The following is a 15795-nucleotide window of genomic DNA, read 5'->3' on the forward strand; positions in this document are numbered from 1 at the left end:
TATCTGGGACTGTTTTGACGGCCTATTTTTACTATAGTAAACTTGTATTTGTGCCATGTAACGGTTTTATTTGTACTAAACATATAACAAACAACCTAATAGCTAACACGCGTTTTAAAATTGGTAGAATACAGTTGCATGGTCTGCAACTGCAAATAATCCATTTATTTAGATATACAATGATTGATTGATACGTTTTTAATAACCTGTTATGCAGAACTGATTTTTTTGTTGGTTATTTTGTTGCTATACTTTGAATCCCTTTATTATCATAAAATCTCGCTTAAATAATTTAAATTAATTTAGTTTACAGTAATTTAATTAATTGCTATTCCTTCGATAAATTTTGTGATTTCATCTTAACCAAAGATCTCGAATTATTATTTCTACTTGTGTTTCCGATTTCGCTTAAAACGCACGAGATTTTGGTGTTAATATTGGACCCTTCTTTCTAAAAATTCATTTTAAAACAACGCCTGTAGAAGTGTTCCACCCACCATGCACCGGTGTTCGCGACGTAAGTCTAACGCGAAGGGGTAACCGAACTTATTCCGAAACCCGGCCGTTTCTATAGCGCTATAAGCCGGCCGTTTGGTTACGCGTACGGTCTAGGTCTAGAGCCTTATGGGAAACTGACCTTTCAACCCCGGTAAATCAATTGAAGGGTCAAGAAAAACAAAATTTATATTCACCTTCTATGGAAGCAACTGATTCTGCACGGTTTGAATTTAATGGTAACATGGCGGAAATATAAGGTGTTTTTATTACACCGACGCGAGAGTTTTCGAAGTGAATACGCGTGTCTTACTAAGCAGCTACAGTGTGCAAAAAACGCAATATACACGCTTGCAGTACGTGCATTAATAATATAGCAACAAATAAAGTTATTGCTATTTCGTTATAGCCTTCTTCATTTCTACACTTTCGACCAGTTTTATGAAATTATTTGACCTTTTTCTATCCTAAATCTTTGAAATTCTTTGAAATATTCCTGATTATCCGACTTAAATCTTTCAAATTCCTTGAAATGTTCTTGGCTATCCGATTAAAACTTTAAAATTCCTTGAAATATTCCTGATTATCCTACTTAATCTTTGAAATTCCTTGAAATATTCCTGATTATCCGACTTAAATCTTTGAAATTTTCCTGATTATTCGATTAAATCTTTTGAAATATTCCTCGCTATCCGACTAAATCTTTGAAATTCCTTGAAATTTTCCTGATTATTCGATTAAATCTTTTGAAATATTCCTCGCTATCCGACTAAATCTTTGAAATCCCTTGAAATATTCCTGACAACCGACTGAATGTATAAAATCCTTTGCAAATATCCATAATTATGTGTCCCATTAAAATTAGTAGAGCACAAAATCTCTAAGATATATATTCCCTTCAAATATCTACCCAAAGTCCGTGCTCCTGCAAACGTTTTCACCGCCTAAACCCGATGTCCAGGGAGAAGCCCAAATCTAGGCCACTCTATCGAAACTAGTAGAAGTATCACGCGGCTTTTGCCTTCGTTTAGAACCGCTAAACCGTTCTCCTTTTTACCGGTAAAGGTTGGCCTTACGGTGTTTGCGCTTTTTTAAGCAACATGCAGTAGTTGTTTTTGAGCTTATCCTTCCGTATAGTGGTTGCGTAAACAGATGGAGGAGTTTTGTTATAATAATTTCGTTTGAAAGTAAAATACCCTTATACTAAAAATAATTCCCTTATTACGTATAGAAGTATACTTTTTTAAACGTAGATCTACTTTTGTTAAACATAATCATCTTTTAAAACAAGGGTATTTTACTTTTACAAACAAGTGACGCAATAATTACAAAACAACTCTATACTCTATCTGCTCACGCAACCGTTATATGGTAGGATGTAATTTAAAATAACACACAACTGCTGTTGCATAAAATACCGGCAAAAACTCCCTAAAACCTTATACCAATATGCATATCATTTATTTATTTAGGGTTACGATTCCATCAATGTTTACGTTTAATTAAACCCTGGACGTATATAAAACAACAAAGCTGGATTAGCCGGTCCACTAACCGCAGGGCCACCACGCGCGTGAATAGCATACTAATTTCCCGACAAATCCTTAAAATAGGCGCGCCAATATTCGAATTTTCCGGCAAAAAATTAAAATACCGCTTATACTACGAAAAGAAACGTCATTGGCTATAGCCTTACCTTTTTCTATTTGTGGTTGTTGAGTTGTAGTAACTCGCGTCGATGAAGCGTGAAGGTTATTTCCACTACGAGTCGTTGTAACGTTTGTCGATGATGTTGTGGTGGTAGTAGTAGTAGTAGAATTGTTCTTCCTAACGTGATTATGACACAAACATGATTTGGGATTGTGACCGGTATTGATTTGATGCTCAGTCGACATTCAGGGATGCGATCCAATTTAAATCACACAAGTTTTTGTATCGTTAATTGAGAGACATTGACGAGAAATTGTGCTACAGGATTTGTATCGTTCGATAGTTCAGATGGGGTTTGAAACCCAATTTCAATATTACTGACGAAGATTCTCGGGTTAGCGCGCGCGAAGTCGTCGCGGAGTTTTCAAACTTAATGATGATTTCCCTCGGAGCCCGAACAGGAGGCCGGTGAAGGATCGAGATGTTCTGACCCTAATTTCGCGCCCTTAGCCAGCGCACGGCTTCCTCGGGTAGTATGATAGTAGATTTTTACTATCACCCCCCTGGAACCGCGGTTTGATTCGTCTTGGTAAAAGGGGTCAATTTTGACCCCATTTCACCTTACCCTGTGACTTTAAAAAATACACCGGAGCACCCGTCCACAACCACGCGCTTCTTCTAGAGGCTGGTCTGCCCCCTCCCGCTTTTTTTAATGATTCCACTTTCTTCTACTGTGGAGCGGCCGGGTGGGTGAGAACAGGGGGAAAAATACCGCTTCGCGTAAATAACGTTTTACGTTCGTCTGCGGTTTTTGAAACCTCGAGCGCCGGCAACTCCGGCAGCAGCTAAACCTAAAATCTAAACCTCGTAGATGAACGAAAGAGGAGTCGTACTCGGAAGCTTTAGCCGCAGTTAGCTATAGCTGTTTTACCAGCGCAACCACCGAGCGGCGAACGTTGGCAGCCTCCTAGCCTTGTCTCAGGATAGGGAGGGTGACTGAGTAAAACCGGGGGGTATGGTAATTTGAGGGGTAAGAAGAAAAGGATGAGATCGTCAAGTAAAAATTGTAGGAGGAGCTTTTAGTCAGCCTCCGCAGCAGCTTCGTCTGATCCTCACCCGTCTTGGATGAGGTGAAGATCAAACTTCAGGTTCTAGGGTGGCTGCGGGGAGACACGTAAAAACCTCCCGGGATTGAGGCGGTGTAATCCCCCAGAAAATAAAACCTCAAGATGAAACTTCAGACAGGGTTCATACGAACATGGAAAACAGGGAAAACCTGGAAATATCAGGGAAATTCGTGTAGAGGAAAAAAATCAGGGAAATATCAGGGAAAATGAAAATTTCTTCGAAAAATCAGGGAAAATTAATTTTTTTTTCCAAAAAATCAGGGAAATTAAATAAATTGAAACAAATACACTTCAGTGGGACCCATAATCAAATTTCGTGCACGAAAAAAATCGATGTTAGTTCTCTCAGTGGAGAGAAATATATTTCTTCTGAGCTCGCTTCGCTCGCTCAGCAAATGTTTAACTTATTATTTAAAATTAATCCAGTTCAAATGAATGTTTTGTTTTTGATTTAAAACGGCATCAGTTGCTTTGAATTCTGTAATTAAATTTCGCCGTAGACCTTTTATGAGGTGACCTTTCCTTTGACTGGAAATATCTAAGACCATAGATTGGGTTAAATTACGACACTGACCTTCAAAATATCTTTTAAATCGGTCATTTCTGAAAACATTTCATTTCAAGTGGCCCTTTTTTATAGCTTAATTCGACTTAATTTGCCCCTATTTAGTCACTTTTGCTTACTATTTCTAAATTAATTAGTCACTTATTCAACAAAAATTGAGCGTATGAGTGAGTATCAGCCCTATTGTATGGAATTCTGTATTTTGGTCCTACCTACCTAACAAAGAATGGTAAACAAATAATATTTATTTCGTAACCAAAGCTACTGGCAACCACAAAGGCATGAGCCCAAATAGAATGTGGTTTTAGGTATAGTCTGATTACCCTATTTGAAATTATAACACTCCTCGAATGTAAAAAATGCACCTGGAAATTTATAAGAAGTACTCTGGAAAACCTGGAAATATCAGGGAAATTGGGTTTGGAAATTTCGTATGAACCCTGTTCAGAAGCTTACAGCTAAGATCCTGCTCTGAAAAAAAGGGGTATCAACACTCGTGGCATGCAGACTTGGTGAGACTTATGATGGTACCACTTCAAATTGAAGCGACGTCATGTACTAAGGGGACTGATATCCATTTGTTCCAAAGGGGTTTATACGCTCCATTGTGGTTCAAGGGTCCTTGGGTTGTGTCGTGCCCCCTTTGAAAGAGATCCATTACGGATTTAGAGTGTAATTTTCCCGTGTTGAGACCCCTGATGGAATAAGTCTGGGGCTGCCGGGGTGTGTAACCAAATTTTCTCTCTTGTTTTTGGTTTAGAGCTGACCGTGGGGTTCAAATATACGGTTGAGGGAGTTATTATTGTAGAGTCTGGGGCTCTTGATTTTTTTTTCGTCAGGGGGCGCCCCGCTCGCAGACAGTTCGCTTCTAGTCTTAACTACCCTTAAGTCTTCAGACCGTCTTTCCACCTGTCCATGGTCTCGGAGTCTGCGGTGGGAGCATTAAGGGGGACGCGAACTCCCAGCAGTGCCTACCGCGGTCTCCACCGGTCTCCGCCCGACGCCTTTAAAGGGGCACTGCTTCCACTTCCACTCGTCAGCCAATAGTAGCCCGTCTTTTGAACACCCATCGTTCAGGAGACGTTCCGCGAAAGCACTGCCCTCTGGTTTTCCGTTCACTGGGACGGCTACTTGGTTAGTAGATCTCTTTTAAATTTAACGTAACCTCCCCGATTCTTTTGGCGGGAAAGATTGCTTGGAGCGCGCGCGGATGCAACTTTTACGGAGATTGCGCAGTTTGGGGAATTCTATACTCTAGTCTATATCTCGTGCTTTTTAAAAACCGCTAAACACGTGATTTTCCCTTGGCTTCTCTCTGCTCTCTAGCAGATTTGAAATCCCCGCGTTTTTTTATACAAATCTTGACAATCGATTTTAGTATTTTATCTAGAAGCAAAAATGGTAAATGTGGAGGAGATTGGGAAGAAATGACTCGGGGCTACGATTCCAACGTCGGTTTTTTTTAGGCAGACGGGGGCCTATATTTTTCCGGCCTTTTTTGTACAAATTTGTTGGAAGTTTCTAAATTATAGGATTGGGAATGGGATATTATTTTTTTTCTCTAGATTTCCCTCCATCGGAGTAATTGAAACTCGAACCATTTTTCAGCCTTCAAAAATCCAAAATTTATTATAACATTTTCGAATTCAATTTTCAAGAATTTTGGGGGTAATTTTTGGAAGATAGGTTTGTACATTTATACAACTGTAGGTGAATCTTATTGAAAGCAACTTAAACTTATGTATATGGTTTATTATGTAGCGTTGCAAATAGGAAGTATTTATATTACGTATACACTTTTTACATAATTCAGATGTTTTTTAAAATTACTGGACCATGCATGCATGCATGCATTTATGTAATATAACATGTGGTATATTTTTTTACCACTATATATGTTTACTATATAGATATGCTTGAACGGTACCAGGGGGTTATGTACCGTTCGTAAAATACTATATAAAATATAAATTCAGCTGTTTTTGATTTTGGTTTTTTTTTTCAATAAAAATTTTAATGGCTTGTTTTTCATTTTCAGGCCTACAACTGTAACTGCAGTGCGCCGAAAGGATTAGATAATACGTGACGTCAGTTGGTTCCTAGGGAACAGATTGGGAAACCCCATGCATGGAAAACAGAATAAGGTATGTGATATTTACAACGTATGGTATTTACTGTGTTGAACCCGTTGAACTCTGCTAAACTTTGCTGTCTCTGCAAATGTCAGTTAACTGTTTCTCTAAAACACGATAATAGTCAAACAGTTCGGTTAATTCATTTCAATGAATTGGAGAAAGACATAAAGTTGGAAACCTCGACAAGTCTTGGCACATATTCTTAAATGGGGACTTATAAAAGATTATTTACTTATGATATTATATATAGTGTCACTCTGTCCCCTAGAGGCGAAAATGTAACGGTTGTGTAAAAGTGTCGCCGGCGGCGAGGCCATCCCGTCGAATGATATTAACTACTTACATTTTTTTATTTTAATGTTTGATATGTTATAAGTCGACCATTATTGCTGTATAGCAAGCATGATGATGATACTTATCGACTTCGATATCTAAATGTTTAATGTATATTGCATATGCCGCCAGCCATTTATAGCTATAGCTATAGTGGGAGAGTGGGTATATAGACTTAATTTATTATAGCTTCTAAGGAATGATGTCAAATTTTTTTATCTTGTTTTTTTTCAAATGATACCAATCCTTCTTTATTACTATACAATTTAAGGCAAAAATTCGCCTATTGAAACCGTTTAGTTTACAATTTAATGAAAAGGGTGAATACTATGGAGAAAATGTTTATGAACATTTTGCTTAATTACTCGGGTCCTGATTGTTGTAACCCCAAGTGTATAGCACTGTTTTAAAGGGGACAAATAGGGCTATAACATACTCGAAGGACTTCGCTGTATCTATTGTATAAGCAGAGTTACGAGTGTCCAAAGATAGTGCGAAAAATCTCTGGTTAATTAACAATAAGGTGGAAATGTTTATGAAGATTTTGCATAATTACTCAGGCCCTGATTGTTATAGCCCCAAATACTTAGTACTGTTTAAAGGGGACAAATAGGGCTATAACATACTCGAAGGACTTCGCTGTATCTATTGTAGAAGCAGAGTTACGAGTCTCCAAAGATTGTGCGAAAAATCCCTGGTTAATTAACAATAAGGTGGAAATGTTTATGAACATTTTGCTTAATTACTCAGTCCCATATTGTTGTAAACCCCAAATTTTTAGTACTGTTAAGAAGGGGAGAAATAGGGCTATCACATACTCAAAGGACTTCCCAGAATCTCTTGTATAACCGAAGTAGCGTGCAAAAAACCCCATCTTAACTTTATCGGAAGAATGTTTTTGAACATTTCTCTGATTGTTGCGGACTACACCGCGACCTCTTTGTTTACTTTAAATCTTGCCACACAACCGGCAATAATTGCTCATTAACATTGCATTTATAATTATTAAACTCCGATAAAGCGTATATAGTATATACAGTTCATGATTTTTGAGAGAGAAAAAAGGTCTACAATATTCACCCACTATAGTTTGTTTGCTTTATATGTCTGATAAGAGGTTTTAATCGTATGTATATCGCTCGGGGGTATACAGTGAATATTTGTCACCTGTCGCTTCTACTGTCAAATTCGTCAGTCAGAGTTGGTTGCCTGATAGCGGTACGCTTTCAAGTTCCACGCGAGTCTCTCGAAAAGCCGGGATCACCCATTATATTATTTATTGTTGATCTTGGTCTTATTGCACTTGAGAATTTCGCGGCATCTTTAATCCTTCGAAGGTATAGGTAATACTTCTTCCAAGCATGAGTCTACGGATATAAACAAATGTGTATATGGATAAGAAAAATACTGTGTTTTTTTTCCATAAAAAAAAGAATTATAATAATATTGCCAAATAAAGTTCAATAGCTCTTAATATTTTCAGACTTCATATATACAGATATTGATTAAAAGAAGAAGTAGATTAATTTTAAAATAATAACAGAAATGATATTGATTAAAAGAAGAAGTAGATTAATTTTAAAATAATAACAGAAATGAATAAGGAAAATACAGTATTTTCCTAAAGGCCGACTTCCAGCGAAAAGGATGCTAGCGAACTGAAAACCGAGCATCGAGACTAACAATGTTCAAAGCGACCGTGCCGATTTTCGAAGCCCCGCGGGGTCAAAAGTTGGAAGGGTTCTCGCTAACTGAAAGCCGTGCAATGTGGCGGTTCTGCCGACTGAAGATACGCAATAGAAATCCTTTTAAATTTATTTCCTCTCGAATTTTTGCTTTCCTTTGAAGGAAATTCTCTATTGCGTACCTTCAGTTCGTTAGAACCTCATTGCACGGCTTTCAGTTAGCTAGAACCCTTCCATCTTTTGCCCTGCAGCGGGGCTTCGAAAATCGGCACGGTCGCTCCATTGTTAGTCTCGATGCTCGGTTTTCAGTTCGATCTAACTCTTTTCGATGGAAGTCGGCCTTTAAAATAGACCATTCCACGCTTCTTGACCCGAAATACATTTTTTTTTCAGTTACGATATTTTAGCTTTTAAGTACTTAAGAGAAATAATATTAATTTCAGTTTAATTTTCTTCTGATGTCGTGAACAATAGGGCGGCAAAGATGAAAGAACAGCTCGTATGCTGTATGGCTTTTACGGGATTAACTCGTATATGTAATATATACTCTATCGAAATATATCGGTCTTCATAATTTTTTTTTTTGGTGTTTGTAAAGCCATTAGTGTGATAAGTGTTAAGCTTTAGCAACGCCATTTAAACATGAACTGATAATATAATATGCCCGGTGCAATTTTTATTTTAAATTTGACTTTCCCTGCTACACACTGAGAAAGACCCTTTGCAAAAGTCGTGGTATGGTTTGAGCACCTTGTTTTCTTGAGTCGGAACATTGATATATTTTTGTCTACGCTTTTAAGTTTGCTTTTAACACAAAAAAAAAAATCCGAAAAATTTTCTTCAATTTGTACAAAATATAGTTTTAAACAAAATATTCTGGGAAATAATTGAAACTAAATTTCAAAATCGTCATTGTAGATTGTAGCTAATGATATTCTTCTTGGAAATGTTTCGGTAAAAGAAGAAGGCGTTTTATTTTTTTCTTTCTCCATAAAACACAAATTGCTCTTAATGGAGACCTATAGAGCCACCAGGTAAAAAAATTCCCGTTGAAAGCTCAGCACCCCCACTTAGCCCATTTAGATAGAGCGACCGCCATAGTTAGAAAGAGCTCTAACCTTTCCTCAATGTTAAAAGATACAGTATATTTTTGCGCACAAGTAAAATAATAAATTTCTAAGTCCGGGGTCAAATATTGACCAACTTGTATGTGGACAACAAAGACTTATTCAAATTAAGATATGGTTACAACCAATACGGACCATATAAAATTTGGGTGGTGGACTGGTAACGTTGAAGCCATCTCTAACGTCTTTGGAATTGTAACCGTTTTTCAGCACTCTATAGTCTTTTGATTCCCTCCTGGACGGTTACCATAAGGTTAACTACGGTCCACAAGGCTTAGGAAACAACCAAATGGTCAAGACCAGACTATAGGGTATTTGGGTTCATGACCCGAAAACTAATTTAACGTATATCAAGAATTGATTTAATGTTAATATCTTAACACTCCATATCTTAACCGTGTCAGAATGAACATACCGTCCTATCATGGTCTTTCTTAACCCTAAATCAAGCAGACGACACTGAAAAGGGTCTACAGAAACTTCGAAAAGAATTATTTTACTTATGTTTTTGGGGAAATCTTTCTTTAGCTCGTGGGAAAAAAATTGGTGGTCGCGGAAGATCAGCCGCCCTCGAAAGTGGGCCAAAAAAAGGCGCGGGGGTGTTTTGGGGAGCCAAGCCGCGATCGAGTTTTTATCTTTGACCGTCAAAAGTAGTTGTGGGTGTCGTGGGAAAAACTGCAGCATCTTCCCTTTTGTTTTGACCGCATATATATTTTGTTTGGTCCTTTCGTAATATTACGGGACTATGCCTTCATGGGCTAAAAGCGCACCCATTGTTATTAGTAGCCGACAGTAACCTCGCGGCGCACTCTGTTATTTAGACATAGGAATGCCAAGCCGCTCCGCAGTTCAGTCCAGTCGTGGGTGGAATGGTGGATCGACCATGCAACCTGGAGAACCCTAACTACTATCTCTTTTATCGTTTGGATCTTAAGAAGTAGATTTAACAGAAAATATTAGGCCTATTGCATTATCATACTTACTTATCCTGTATTGTTCGCGAATTTTTATCCTATGTATGACAAATTCTAAGGATTCTGAAATAAACCCCAGGACTCTATGAAATTTCCTGTATTTGTGGATCAAGCCCAAAGATTCTGTAAAAAAACCTGCATTTCTGAATCAAACCCAAAGATTCTATGAAAAATCCCTGCTGTTCTGAATCAAACCCAAATATTCTTTAATGTTCAGCAATAAACCCCAGGGGTTCTATGAAAACCCCTGCTGTTTTCAAATAAACCCCGAGGATTCTAGAACAGACCCTTCAAATTTCTTCAATAAACCACAGGGGTTCTATGAAAACCCCTGCTGTTTTCAAATAAACCCAAAGATTCTATGACTAACCCTTCAAATGTCTTCAATAAACCACAGGGGTTCTATGAAAACCCCTGCTGTTTTCAAATAAACCCCGAGGATTCTAGAACAGACCCTTCAAATTTCTTCAATAAACCACAGGGGTTCTATGAAAACCCCTGCTGTTTTCAAATAAACCCAAAGATTCTATGACTAACCCTTCAAATGTCTTCAATAAACCACAGAGGTTCTAGGAAAACCCCTGCTGTTCTGAATAAAATCCATATATTCAACGTTCCACTGCAAAACCCATTGTCAAATGAGATTCCCAAGCGTTGGTTTGTTGTTATCAATTCTTTGATAACTTTAAGGCTAATTTCTTTTTGTTATTTTTCCTTATTTCTTCTTGTACGCGAAGCCTTTAATTTATTAAGCATTGAATGTTTGGCTCCCGAGCGCCGCCGCGGTCATTTTCAACTTCATCTCCTCCCCCGCGCCTATTTGCACCAAATATTTTGTCCGTAATGTGGAATTGATGGCTTCTTACGTCGTTTTCAACTTTTCTTGGAACGAAAGAATTTCAAATCTTTTAGAATGCTTTTATTTTTTTCCCCTCTTTGTAATGTACAGGAGGAAGTCATGTGTGTTATTATTTGATCTGTTCAAATATGAATGGAATTTTAAACGTATTTTAAAGAAGGAGAAACGTTGAACTTTAGACTGTATGAGTTAACGTTTGTATTTCTTTATAAAATATAGCTTTTTAGTTTCAATTCTTGCTTAGTTTAAAATAATCATTTTTATTTCAAAATTATACAACTTTTTTCGAAATCATCCAACTCTTTTCAAAAAATACACAACTTTTTTTTTAAAAATTATCCAAATGTTTTTTAAAAAATTATCCAAATGTTTTTTAAAAAATTATCCAACTTTTTTAAGAAAAAAATTATCCAACTTTTTTAAGAAAAAAAAATTATCCAACTTTTTTAAGAAAAAAAATTATCCAACTTTTTTAAGAAAAAAATTATCCAACTTTTTTAAGAAAAAAAATTATCCAAATTTTTTGAAAAAAAAATCATCCAACTTTTTTAAGAAAAAAAATTATCCAACTTTTTTAAGAAAAAAAGTTATCCAACTTTTTTAAGAAAAAAAATTATCCAACTTTTTTAAGAAAAAAAGTTATCCAACTTTTTTAAGAAAAAAAATTATCCAACTTTTTTAAGAAAAAAAATTATCCAACTGTTTTAAGAAAAAAATTATCCAAATTTTTTGAAAAAAAAATTGTCCAACTTTAAAAAACAATTATCCAAACCTTTTTTTTTTCAAATTATCCAACTTTTTTTCCCACGCTCATTAGCTATTTTTAACCATTCAATCCAGAGCATAAAAAATTCAGAATAACGCGCATACTATCTAAACTTTTTGTGTGGCCCAGTTTAAATACCCCTGAATTTTCTCACACTCATGTACCCCTAATTCTGCATTAATTTATACCTAAACCTCACCCTTTGCGCTCTCACCAATATCACACCCCTTTTACAAAAGGTAACAACCGCAAAACATTTTTACACTATTTATAGTTTGTGTATATTTATTTAAAAGTATAAACAAGTATAATACGTATATATATGCGTTTAAAGGCGTTGTTAAAGAATGTACCGTGGGAAATGGGCCATATTCATTGAGGATAAAGTTATTTTCAGGTATTTCACCCATTGCTTAGGACCTAGGCCCTATTCCATAATGTTTGGCCTTTCTTTAAAATTATGCTGTATAGAAAAAAATTAGAAGATTATGATTTCTGTATACCTCGGGGCTCTAAATTCAGGATTCCTTCAAACCACCACCCACGCCTCTTAAGCTTCACAGGGTGGTTTAGCTATTTGAGGATTAAGGGCCACTGGCTTTTCCCGTGCCCCTCTAATGATAATTGCACCATAGACAAATGGAACCAGAAGTATATAATACTTCTCTTCGAGAGAAGTGTACCACCACAAAACGGGTGGAGTAACATAATTCTTCTTCCCAACATCATTTTACATTTATTATAGCAAAGTTACTAAACCGAATCACATACGCCATGTAAATTACTCTATTAGCGCTTAATAAACTATTTGCCAATGCGCATTCGCAGGAGATAGCAAACCAAAAGGGCTCCCTCGCCTGAATTGCAAGACCTTTATGGAGGAGAGATTAAAGTTCTGATCCTCGAGTAGCTAAACAAAACTGTACATATATATATAGTTTTGAATCTCAAATTCTCTAACAGAACAAGGTCACAAGCAAGCAAGCCAGCTTATTACCAGTACCACCACATTGTTGCTTTATAACGGCTTCTGATTATTTCACATAAAAGTAAAATACATTCTTACTCGGAATACATAATCAAAAAAGGTCGAAAAAATACAAAGGGAAGTTTGTGTTTCTGACCATCAGCCAAAATATTGTACAGGATTTAGCGCGGGAAAATAATATATAAATGAAGCACGTGGGAAATTGAACCCAGAAGTATAACTTTCCCGCCAATCCCTAATTTTATGTTGAATATAGTTGGGTCTCGCGCGCAAATTTTGATGATAGAATAAAGCCGCACGCTAATTGTTATGTTTATTTAGGGTGAATTCCAAACAAAATACTTTGCATGCATTCTACGCATTTTATTATGAAAAAGATTCTAAAGTTAAACTGTTTTTATTTTAATTAGTTATTTTAAGGGAGTTATATAATTGAAAGTATAAGATCAGAGGAGACCGCGCTCGCGTTTATAATGGTTTTAATAGCTCCTAGAGATTACAAGGAATCATAAAAATAAAGCCGACTGATAAGCTTCCTGTATATGGCATCCTCTCCCACTCTCATTTATAGATTTATCGCGACATTTTTGACCCCGTCGACGCACTCGGTAAGTTCATCTCGACCCCCTTATCATATTAGTAATAAACTACCATCCATATATGATATGATATGTTCGGCTTTTTAATTCGCGGAAAATTTGAGTAAAATGTTTTATTTTGTTTAGGCAAATTTATTTCGCGAAATCCACCGCCAGTTGACGCCTCTGTACCATTTCATTTTTTTGTTATTGAATATCAATATGACACATACTTAGAGATAGGGTTATAGGGTTGTGATTTAGTCGCAATCTTGAACGATACCACCTTTTTCAATGGAGTTTCCTGTCGGCTTCGGATCAAAGTGTTGATCTTGCACTTTTCCACACCTTTCTTAACAGATCTACTTTTAAATTAACAAACTTTGTAACTTGCATCCCACACACCCAAGATAAGGGTTACTTCCATCATCTTGTAAGATATTTCAAAAAAGCACTTTGATGTTGCTTGGTAAATGTCAAATTTATGTTATATTCTAACCAGCAATCCTAATTTCTGACAGCTAAGTAATATTCGTCACAAATTATGATTTTTAGGCCCTAAATTCCACTCATGTCATAATTACTCCTGGTTCAATTTCAGTTATAAGTGTATTTTTAGGGTCAAAATAAGTCTATCCATGTAATTTCTTTCACTTATGCGAAATTGTTTGTAAGAATCAGAATCAGTTTCTTAGAATTGATAGGTCCAAAGTTAACGCCTCCTAGGGTCAAGTATTTTAACCCCTTGACCTTTTTGAAATCGTCCCAGTACGAAATTAGCTCCATTTCAAAGTTGAATTTGAAAAGCTAGACTTGGTTTTATTTTCGCGGCGAGGGTTCAGAAGTCCGAGTTTGGTTAAGTACTTTAGCCATGGAGTGAGAAAACTTTGGGTGTAGTACTAAAGGGGAGAGAGATTGCCTGAACTGAACTGCTCCCTCGCAAAGTGGTCGACAAACAATTTTGGGTTTGAAGAAATACTTCCCCTTCTGAAAGAGAGAGAGAGGGCTAAGCTATCAAAAAACTGTAGGCCTATCAAAGATCAAAGGCGTACGTCAAAAGCCGACGACGCCTGCAATGCCGCGCGCCAAAATTAAGTCGCTTGGCGACATCAATTACGTTTTTTAACCCTCGGAATCGTTAGGTTCAAGGTTTATTGGTTTGATGTATCTGGCTGGCAGGCTGGCTCAATTTTTTTTTTCAAAAATGTTCTTAGAAATTGGGAACCCATTTAGGTACTGAAATGATTAAGGAAACTTTACAGGGTGCATTGAAGCACTACTACCGACACCTATCGACAATGGCAAACTCAAATTTAGACAAATATTCCAGAAATAATATTAATATATTTTTTAACTGAAACAAAGTAACTTTTGGTTTATTATGTATTTTTAATAAACCTCCATGATCTGCCATAAGGGGGCGTTTTAGACCTTACTTTCCCAATCCTTGGTTAGCATACGGAAGTACTACTACCGACACCTACCGACAATGTCAAACTTGAATTAAGACAAAATTACCAGAAATAAGATTAGGCTAATAGTTTTTTAATTGAATTGAAGCAAAGTAGATAGTGTGCAGGCAAGTGCCAGAAGGGGGAGTTTTAGACCTAACTTTCCCAAGCCTTGTTTAATTTAACTTATCCAGCTTGTTTATTTGGTTAAAAAGGCCATATCCATCCCTGCAGCCGGGTGTATACATTTCTTTTCCGTCAACTAATATTGACTGCTCGTGCGTACAGTACCGCTAAAAGGCCAAGCGCAGACTAGCCGGGGGGGGGGGTTAGAAGGTGATAATATAACCCCTCCCCATATAAACGGAACGGGCGACAAACAAACTTTTCCCCACATCACTTCCAAAAAAAAAAAAAAAAGATTAAAAAGAGCTCGCGCGAAAACGAGAGATCTTGACTTGTTGAGAGCGAAACTCGAGTTGACGAGGCCAATTTCAGGGGATATCAATTCTAAACTCCCGAAAGTTACGTCTACTTGCCAGAAGTTTATAACTCGAAGAAATTCATTTCTTGAAAGTGACCTTGATATACCACAAGTAAAAAGACTACATATCCTTTACGTGCCCATAAAGAAGTTTGATTTTTTACATTTCAAGCCGCCATTTTTCAAGATGGCTTCGGATTGGAGAAATCTACGACTTAAGAAGAAATATTAGTATATATATATGCAAGAAGTGATATCTAGTTTATTAGGGAGAAGGTACAAGTTGCCTAAGTATTCGTGCGGGCCATAGTCCTAGTCCCCCTTTCAAAATACAAGGGGGGGGCGTAAAAGGAGGCCGGGCTATTTCGCTGCCTCTCCTCAGTCGGAAAATACAAGTAATTTTCCTTATCATTCGCGTCGCGCTGACGTGAGTTTTCAAGAACCAATGAGATGGCTGCTTGTTGTAATTTAGAGGTGGCGGGGATTAACTCCGGACAGGCTACGTTTGTTTGGACTGGAGATAAATCTAGAAATGTGGAACGAATTATAACTTCTCCCTAATAAACTAGATATCACTT

At 36.9% G+C, this 15795-nt stretch overlaps 1 protein-coding gene and 1 long non-coding RNA gene across 2 annotated transcripts in view; one reads left to right on the forward strand and one right to left on the reverse strand.

Annotated features, from left to right (window-relative positions):
- LOC149654632 (uncharacterized) overlaps positions 1 to 3326 on the reverse strand; it is a 45363-nt gene extending 42037 nt beyond the window's left edge. The window contains exon 1 of the mRNA XM_089846206.1: positions 2192 to 3326. Coding sequence (XP_089702332.1) covers positions 2192 to 2390 — 199 coding nt within the window. The 5' untranslated portion in view covers positions 2391 to 3326. The remainder of the gene's footprint in view (positions 1 to 2191) is intronic.
- Positions 1 to 15795, forward strand: part of LOC149654631 (uncharacterized) — a 159789-nt gene that overhangs the window by 52267 nt on the left and 91727 nt on the right. Inside the window, exon 3 of the long non-coding RNA XR_016370703.1 lies at positions 5876 to 5981. This is a non-coding gene — a long non-coding RNA (uncharacterized LOC149654631). The remainder of the gene's footprint in view (positions 1 to 5875; positions 5982 to 15795) is intronic.

Source organism: Phalangium opilio, unplaced genomic scaffold (genome assembly GCF_054372755.1).
Source record: "Phalangium opilio isolate 3A_F unplaced genomic scaffold, DU_Popi_V2 ptg000079l_1, whole genome shotgun sequence".
In the NCBI taxonomy this organism is placed as follows: domain Eukaryota; kingdom Metazoa; phylum Arthropoda; class Arachnida; order Opiliones; family Phalangiidae; genus Phalangium; species Phalangium opilio.